General features: G+C 43.8%; 1 protein-coding gene across 1 annotated transcript; it reads left to right on the forward strand.

Annotated features, from left to right (window-relative positions):
- Positions 1–7,942: 7,942 nt before the first annotated feature.
- On the forward strand, positions 7,943–9,684 carry LOC121983405 (transcription factor MYC2-like). Its single transcript, XM_042536339.1, has one exon. It carries the CDS (start codon positions 8,000–8,002, stop codon positions 9,527–9,529), a length of 1,530 nt encoding a protein of 509 aa, XP_042392273.1. The 5' UTR covers positions 7,943–7,999; the 3' UTR covers positions 9,530–9,684.
- Positions 9,685–9,903: the final 219 nt, after the last annotated feature.

A 9,903-nucleotide genomic window follows, 5' to 3' on the forward strand; every position in this document is an offset into this window, starting at 1 on the left:
AGGAAGGTAGATAAAAATCTAGGCAATCACACTAAGGACTTTAGCTACAAGCCTAGAAATAAAAATGCTCATAAATTTAATGGAAAACCAAAAACTAAGGATTTAGTGATAGAAAATCAAGTCTTGAGGTCAAGGCTTGATAAAATGGAAAAGACCCTAAAAAGGATGGAAAATATCCTAAAAGGGCAAAATGAGCATAGCCTAGGTCTAAGAGCACAAAGGTCATCTATTGGCCATAGGGGTTTGGGATACAAACCAAAGGCTAAGAAGGATGTAATCTCTTACCATAGGGTTCCATATAGTTATGGAACCAGCCCTAGGTCTAGTGGTCAAGCCAAAAATACAAGGAAAGTTATCCCTAAGAGTATTTTTGCAACAAATGTGACTAAGACTTCTAAGAAGTCTAAGAAAGTCACAAAGAAGGTTACAAGGGAAGCAATCCCTAGAGTTAACCTAGAAAAGGTAACCAAGGTCTCTAAGAAGCCAAACAAGGTCACTAGGAAGGTATCTAGGGAAGTTATCCCTAGTGAATACCTAGAGCATCCAAGGAGCACCAATAGGTTTTGGGTTCCTAGGAGCATCTTCTCTACCCCATAGATGGGTTAGAGAGTGTCAACTCCGATTAGAAGGATAGTTAACCCAACTTTGAGGAAATTAACACTCAAGGAGCATTTTCAAGGTTTTTGTTAACCTTTGAAAATGAAATGGAATTATTATTTACTCTTTGGAAGAGTAAAATGTGCCTAATGGTGGAAAAATTGATTTTATCTTAAATGACATAAATTGAAAGAACCTAGAGAAATACCAAGTTGGGATTTTGGTATTCTCTTAGAAATTTAAGGCAATCCGGGCCTTGATTTACGTTTTTTACTCTTGAGGAAAAATGGAATATGCCAACATTTGAGGATATGCTTAATTTTTAAGTGGCATAAACAAATCAAGAGATTAAAGAAATGTCAAGTTAGGTTTTGGCATTTCTTTGAAGCATTTAGGGCAATCTAGGTTTAACGGTTTAAGTTAAAACTAGTGGTATTTTGAGTTAGCTAAGTGGTTAAGGATACTTAGATAGATAATCTAGGTATATTTTATTTATGCTAAATCTTGCCATTATTGTTTGCCCATCATATGCCATGACATCATGTCTATTGTTGCATTCATGTTTTATTATGAAAAATCCAAAAATACCATGTCATGACATTCATACATCATGTAGTTATAGGATATTTTCTTTTGAAAAATATTTCATTTTGATGTATGCCATAACATAATCATGCATTAAGTTTAATTCCTTGTAATTAAGGACAAATGACATTTAACAACACTTATTAACAAGTGACATCCTAGGTGGATGTCTAATATCTCTAAAATGCCTAGATAGATATGCATGATCCCTAGATTATGGCAAAACCAAAATTTACATCTCACAAAGACCTATAAGATGACTTGTATGTGTTTTGTGCACAATAGATACAAGTGAGATGTTAGGATGATGAACAAAACTCAACATGCTGAGTTAGTGCATTTCCTTGAGTTTTAAGTTCATCAAAACACATAGTTATTGTTTTCCCATCATTGGGAAAGCTAATGTACAAGTCATGTGCATTAAGCCCAAGGAACATGGTGCGATATTGGTTTGAAAATGATTTCAAAATGATTTTTGAGAATCTTGGTGAAGGCTATCTTTTGATAGTAATCACCATTGAATAGTTAGACACAATCTTGAAGAAAACACTAAAGTTTTTGCAAGTTTTCAAGTTTGTGTCAATCTTTGAAAATATGAAGTATTTTCATAGAAAACTATTTTTCCTTGATAGTATATGGCCTAAATAATGCCTACACGAAATTTCATGATTTTTGAATTTTTGTAGAATTTTCTAGGGGTTTCTGAAATTGGCTGAAATTGAATTTCAACAATTTCAGGCCTCCAATCGATCAGTGGATCGATTGGAGTGCCTCAATCGATCAGCCGATCGATTGAGAAGGCATTTCTCGCGAGCAGAAGCTCGCTGGATCGATCAGCCGATCGATCCAAGAATACTGAATCGATCAGTGGATCGATTCAGCAGGGTTCAATCGATTGGAACCCAACTCCAATCGATTGAAGATGCTGATTTTGGCTGGGAAAGCTTATTTTCAGCATTTTGAATCTATTTTAGTCTAGGTAACTTTTCCAAACCCCTGAAAATACATTTGTATACATAAAAAGGGTGTTTTCGTGTGGAAAACAAGGATGGATTGGTTAAGGAAGGCTAAGTTGAAGTTTAGTTTGAGGTTTGTTTCAAATTTTGAATATTTGAACCTCAAAACTTCTAAAATTGGGTTTTCTAAAGTTTTGGGGATTCCAAGTCGTTGTTGGTACAATGACAGAAGTTACCATCATGTTTTTAGGGGGAGGGACTCTTTAAAGGCATGAAAATTATTTTTCATAAACCTTGGAAGGTGGTTAACCTTCCGTTAAGTGGATAATGCTCAAGGATGGACATTTGCCTACATTGGGGGAGAATGTAGGGTTAGGGATAATGAAGGGTATGGGATCTTCATTATCGTGTTGGTCACATCGAGTGAAGTTGTGAACAACGATGAGCAACTCTTCAGGGGGAAAGTTTTCTACAATGGGGCATTTGTTGAAATGTGCCCAAAATTGAGGCACGGGTTGATGTGTGCTCAAAGATGGTTTGATGTGTGCCAATAGGGGGAGAATGTGTGGTTTAAGTTAGACCTTCATTACCTATGGGGGAGGTCATAGGGGGAGAATGAAGGGAACCAACATTCATACTTTGGCATGAATGGAGTTAAGGCTATGGGATTAGCTTAACTCAGAATGGTTCAAAGTGGGCCAAACTTAAAGGTATTGTCAAACATCAAAAAGGGGGAGATTGTTGGTGCAATATCCCTTAGGTCAAGGTTGACTGAGTTGACCAAGCTTGAGCCTGGTCATAGTTTCGATGTTTGACAATATAGGTAAACACATGGACAATGCAGGTGCAGTTGGTCATGTGAGGAGATTCTGATCAGGGACTGATCAGTGTGAATGAAGAGGAGTCAAGTAGGTTAAGAGTGACCGGATACCTGACTGGGAAGTCCTAACTGGAAGGTTAGGCAGATGGGAAATCCTGGTGAGTGAAGCCAGGTGAAAGTCCTAGTGAGTGAAGCTAGGCAGATAGAAAACCCTAGTGAGTGAAGTTAGGTGAAAGTCCTGGTGAGTGAAGCCAGGCAAGGGAAAATCCAGATGGATCAAGGATGATCGGACATCTGGTGTTTGGAAGTCCAAGTAGGTCAAGGGAGTGACCGGATACTTGGCACGAAAAGAAAAGTCCAAGTGGGTCAAAGAGACTGACCAGACACTTGGTGGGAAGACCTAGCCGGTCAAAGGAGTGACCAGATGCTAGGCATGATGTACCAACAGGTCAAGGTTGACCGGATGTTGGTTGGAGAGGCTTGGGACTTGGTTTTGGGCAAAAACCAGGAGCTGGATCGATCAGTGGATCGATCCAGGCCTTTCCCAGCGAATAGAGAGCCTCTGGATCGATCCGTGGATCGATCCAGATGTCCCAATCGATCAGTGGATCGATTGGGACGCGGCTGCTTCGCGCGATAAGCGCTGGATCGATCCGTGGATCGATCCAGGCGTTTTTTTCCCAGAGCACAGAGGCGCTCTGGATCGATCCGTGGATCAATCCAAAGCCTCCCCGATCGATTGGGAACATTCGAATCGATCGGGATTCGACCGTTGTGTCGTGTTTATAGCCGCAGGCGAACGTTGTCTTCGGAATCTCTTCTCAGATTCATCTCAGATCTTCACTAGCTCCTCCACAGCTCTTGTCAAGCTCGAGATCGCCAGTTCTTGAAGGTTCTTGGAGGCTCTTCCAAGTCAAGAGGCGGATCAAAGCAAGAAGAAGAAACTAGGGTTAGGGTTTGTGCACTCATTGTAAGCTTGTAAGCTTGTATTTCTTTACTACCCTTTCTTCTTTTTGTATTGAGTCTTGTAGGGCTTCTCCGCCCTTGGTAGTTACCATAAAGGAGAGTTTCTTTAGTGGAGGGTGTGTGTGTTGGTGTGGATCCTTGGACTAGTCACCTCTTGTGAGGTGGATACCAAGTAAACCAACCGTGTTAGCGTTGTGTGATTTGTTTCTGTATTTTCCGCTGCACATCTTCGAAGAAACAATCAACGCCAAACAACGGGCACGCGACGAGCTATTCACCCCCCCTAGCTACTTTTGGTCCTAACATAGCTGACCTCCATTAACATGTCCACTTTCGCCCAGATGATTTTATTTTGATAGGCTCCAAAGTCCCTCTACTTCTGCTTAACTAGCCGAGAGGCTGGGTAGACGTGGAGCGCATGCTCCATGACTATTAGTAAAATGCCTTTGATTTCCTTGGGCGTCCAGACAAAAACATCATTATTGTGTGTAAGACACGCGACTAACTTTGTTTTAAGCTCTGGAGTGAGGTTGACAACTATCTGGGTGGTTACTTCCGGCTGGCTGGGCTGAATCTATACCTCCTCTTTCTCCTTATAAATAAGTGTAGGAGGCGCCTCACATATGGTATTGACCTCCCTCTACTAGATCTTCCGAGTGGTATTGGCTTCAATTTTTATTATGACAACATAGTACTTGTGTGTAATCAGTTGGTTTCCTTTAACTTTCCTGACCTGGTCGTCCAAGGGTGCAATCAGTCGGCCTAAAATGACGTTGTATACAGAGGGCGCGCCCACAACTATAAAAGTAGATTGATGCATCCTCATTAGGGGCTCCTCCACTAGAGATATGATCAACTTTATTTAGCTAAGTGGTTGTACTTCATTACCTATGAAGTCATTCAGGGGCATCACCATAGGCCGAAGCTCACTCGACTCTATCAGTAGCTGCTCAAATGCTTGTTTGAAGATGATATTGACAGAGCTGCCTTTATGCGGGAGAGGCGGTAGAGGCGCTCGACACTCTGTGGTAGAGGCTGGAGCGGGCGTAGAGACTTCCTTCTTCTAAGCGAACTGTGTTTCCTCCACATTAATATATTCGGTTGCTCGACTAAGTAGATGATCGAAATCTCTAGGAGGCCTCCTAATGAGAGAGTGAAAGAAATCATTGTTAATAAGCCTTTGGGAAAAGACGCTCACTAGAATTTCCGAGATGGCTGAGGGGATATCCATTACCACCTAATTAAAATTTTTTAATATAAGCTCTGAGTGTCTCCTTAGGCCCCTGCTTGAGTGAAAGGAGACTCAAGGGAGTCTTATGGTAACGACGATTGCTGACGAAATGATGGAGAAAGGCCTTGTGAAAATCCTTAAAGTTACAGATGGATTCAGCGAGCAATTGCTTGAACCACCTTTGTACCGAGCCTGAGAGGATCATGAGGAACACTCGACATTTCACACCGTCGGTATATTGGTGAAGGAGGGCGACATTTTTAAATTTCAAGAGGTGGTCTTCTAGGTCTGTGGACCCTACATATTCCCCTATCACTAGGGAATAGTAGTGTTTGAGTAGTTTGTCATCCAACACCCGCTGGTAGAATGGTGTACTAATATGTTCGAGAGAGCCGCCAGCTATCGGGGGTTTTCCTTTATGTAAATCTTAAGTGGGCGCATCCCCAGAAGGTGATCCTTAGGGTTATTCCTCTCGGTCCATATACTCAGGTGGCATATGAAATAGCGCCCAATGATAGCAGGTGATTGGGGCATGGACAGTGAATGGATTGGTGGAACATATGATGGTACCAAATCAACCGCCGAAGGAATTCGCTGGCGCTCTATTAGACCTCCCACCAGGGCCCCTCGCTCAGTATGAGGGACTATTGTTGACGTAGTGGGGTCATGCGACAAAGTACCGCTGGTTACTACTGCTTGTTGCTGCATCAATTTCTGCGCTCGGGCATTGATCAACATTTCTAACTCTTCTTGTATCAAGATATTAGTGGTGAGTCATCCAGTTTCTTCCATCCTTACGTTTCAGATTCAGGAGAAGATTCCCACAGATGAAGCCAAATATGATTCTGTCTGAAAGCTGGAGAGATGACGCGCTAGGTAAGTGACTGGAATATTGATTGGAGGAAGACTTCTAATCAGAGAGAAGGTTGCGAGCGGGAATGAAGATCCTCTCTGCACACACTCAAATGAGTAGACAAAATGTCAGTGCAAAAAACTAGGGAAGGGGTCCTTGGCAAAGGTCCTCCGATGCTAAAGTCAGTGTAGTGACCGAGTGGAAAACTAGAGAGATGAACCGTAGAATCTGTGTATATAAATGAGACTACTGTAAAAGGCATACCTTGCCAATGAAGAGGATCCCCTTTTATATACTACCTTTAATAACCTCCGCAATTATAAGGTGGCAGAGAATGTTGAGAGTGTCAGAAGCTGTCGAGTAAGGGAATATGTACAATCTAGAAGACATATAGTCACTATCCGAGAAATCTTCTGTTACTCTTGTGCACTTTTTTTTTTATAACTTACGCCTTTAATGTGGCGGTTAAAGAAATATGTTGTCACACTGTGTCGGCTGATAGAAGGTGTAGAATCGCCTTCGAGGAAGGTTCCATTGAATGCTCATGTAACAACAAAAGGATATTCTCTAACAAACGGTTATTATTTTCTGACAGGTTATTATGATTCTCTAACAATATAATCCCGAAGGTATCCCGTCCGGATATTTAGCCGACCAGGTGTATATATAAAAGCAGAGTATTGAGTATGGTAGGACGTTCAACCTTTCAGACTGCTCGGATATATGTTACATAATGTTAGAGTTCTGATTATGAATAGAGAATCAAACCCTCTAGGTCTAGACTGCTATATGACTGACCGATCATACACAGGAATACTTGTTTCTAAAAAAATGGAGAAATAAATCCCGAGAGAGCCGATCGGTACTTTTCGCCGATCATCCTTGTATTAGGAGATTTGTCCCTGAAGTGATATCCAGTCGGGTTTCTTCTGAGATTTGTCTTATATATTTGCTCGGCGAAGATAATAATACTAAGCCTTGTAACTCTAGTCAGTTGTACATTCGGTCGCCCAGAGAGGGATGGTAGGTCCTGTCCGAATATTACTTCAAGTTGGTCTTGTGGTCGGTTAGGATTCTCTTTAACTCAAACGAATGATGGCTGGTCGAGTATATACTCAGTATCTTACTATAGACAGGAAACACTAGGCTCTTTGGGGTCAAACCGGCCTCTTGATTGGCCGTCTTTGTACAGAGCGAGGGTCTTAGCACTATGTGAGCAACTAAACTGAACTGTCATCTTACCGTAACTTTAACTATTAAATTTTTTTTAACTTTTATACCAGATCCGTTCATAACAATAAATATATTACAATAACATAGATAGAATTTAAATAGGCGTAAAGTAATTTTGGTAATGTTACAATTAACCGGAGGTAAAACCACGACATTTTACTAAATTATCTATATAACTTTAAAAAAAATATTTAAAAATATTATATATATATATATATATAATTTTATTTTTGATAATACATATATGTACTGATTTATTATTGAGATAAATGGATAATGACAAACGGTCATATATTTCACTTTAACATAAAAATAATAATAATAATAATTCATAAAATCATATTACAACACATGTAAATTGCATCGCGTGCGCTACATGCTACGTGAAGGTGACCTTCACGACACTGTTGCAACACATGTAAATTGCATCACTGGCCTGATTGGTTTTGTTTCAATCCATTTAAAGCTGAAATGCATTACCGAAACAAACGGCAATTTGCACGGAAAGAAGAAAAATGATTGATCGGAAGTCCAATCAGTAATCCAAACTGAAACATCACCAGACGAGGACAGTTATGGTTCTGACAAAATGCGGACGACTCATTGTAAATGGAAGGAAGGCAGTAAGGAGGGAGGGAAGAGAGGTAGGTAGCTGCGGCTTGTACGTTCTTCCTCTAATTAATAATCCGACTCACTCGGCTTATCCATAAAGGCAGCAATTGTTTTTTGTTTCTTCCTCTCCTCTGCAATCTGCATGAATGATGGAGGCCTTCCCCTGGATGACTAGTCCGCCGCCCGCCGCTGCTTCCTCCCCGACGACGCTGCAGGCGGGGGACTTCTCGAACCAAGGCACTCTGCAGCGGCGCCTGCAGGCGCTGATCGAGGGGTCACAGCTAGAGAGCTGGACGTATGCCATCTTTTGGCAATCGTGTATCGACATCGACACCAGCGACTCGCTCCTCAGATGGGGGGATGGCTACTACAAGGGTTGCGAGGAGGACAAGCGGAAAGAGCGGGCGGCCTCCCCGGAGGAGAAGGGGCTCCGCAAACATGTACTCCACGAGCTCAACGCGCTCATCTCCGGCGGCGGAGAGGGGTCCTCTTCCGCCGACGAAACGGTGGAGGTGGGGGTGAGGGACACCGAGTGGTTTTTCTTAGTTTCTATGACGCAGTCCTTCGTGAACGGCGCCGGGCTCCCGGGGCGAACTCTGTTCTCCGGAAACGTATCCTGGCTCACCGGCGCCTACAGCCTCGGGGTCGCACCCTGCAGCCGCGCTCGCCAGGCCAAGGTCTTCGGCATCCGGACCATGGCCTGCGTCCCCGTCGGATCTGCTGTCGTCGAGCTCGGATCCACGCAGCTCATCTATCACAACACCGAGATCACGGCCAAAATTAAGGTTCTCTTCGGTCTTAACCCCGTGGCCGTGGAGATGCCTCAGGCTGCTCCTTCCGGTGCCGGATATTCGCTCTCGCCGCCGTTGATGGTTGTGGAGCAGGGAGAAGAAGATCCGTCCCTGATAGAGATCCCCGCCGTGGCGCTCGACGACGCTAGGAAGGACGACAGGTCCAGCGGGTTCACATCGCGCCCGACCAACAAGATGCTCTCAGTCTCATCCGCTCCCCTTTCTGCCGGCCGTCAGGGCAAGACTTCCGGTCGCGACTTCCTCAGCAGGGCCAACACGGACCATTCTCAGCTTGAGCACTCAGTTCGGGAGATGAAGCGGGCGCCGCGGAAGCGCGGGCACAAGCCGGTGAAAGGATGCGAGGAGCCGTTCAATTACCACGTGGAGGCCGAGCGGCAGAGGCGGCAGAAGCTGAACCAGAGATTCTACGCGCTGCGCTCGGTGGTGCCCAACGTGTCGAAGATGGACAAGACGTCCCTCCTCAGCGACGCCATCGGATACATCAACGAGCTTCACGCCAAGCTCCGGTCGGCGGAGGCTGAGAAGGAGGCGCTCCGGGATCAGATGGCGACCGCCAAAAAAAAGTACGACTCTGCAGCCTTTACGCACGGCGTCTGCTATGACATGGAGTTGGAGGTGAAAGTGCTAGGCTCGGAGGCGATGATCCGGATGCAGTGCCAGAAGAGGAACCACCCAGCGGCGAGGCTGACGGCGGCGCTGATGGAACTGGACCTGGAAGTGCTCTCCTCGAGTGTGTCGGTGGTGAAAGACTTGATGATACAGCAGACCACCGCGAAGATGGCGGCGAACAGGCCATTCACGGCGGAGCAGCTCGACGCCGCTCTCTACTCCAGATTAGCAGCAAATCCCGCAACAACAATCTAGATATAGTCCCGAATTATATATGCGTTTGTTCTACGTACAGACTGCGCGCTGCTAAATCTGTTTTCTTAATATTTGCCTTAGATTTGTTTAAGATCGTGTTTCCTCAATCTGTTTCACAGATCTGTACATTAGAAATATAACTGTTGCAATATGTTGATGGACAGAAAAATCCGGAAGAAGAAGACAATCTTTGGCTTGCGCGCAATCTAACGTTTTCAACAAAATTAATTTAAAATGATGATACGGGAAGTAATCGAGGTATAACGTGGTTAGGAAGAGATTAATAATTTCATGGAGGTGGCGGCCTAAGTGCACAGTAAGCACCATGAGAGTCATAGAGGTGAAGTGCTAGTGACGATAAATAGATGTTTAAC

Source organism: Zingiber officinale, chromosome 5A (genome assembly GCF_018446385.1).
Source record: "Zingiber officinale cultivar Zhangliang chromosome 5A, Zo_v1.1, whole genome shotgun sequence".
In the NCBI taxonomy this organism is placed as follows: Eukaryota; Viridiplantae; Streptophyta; class Magnoliopsida; order Zingiberales; family Zingiberaceae; genus Zingiber; species Zingiber officinale.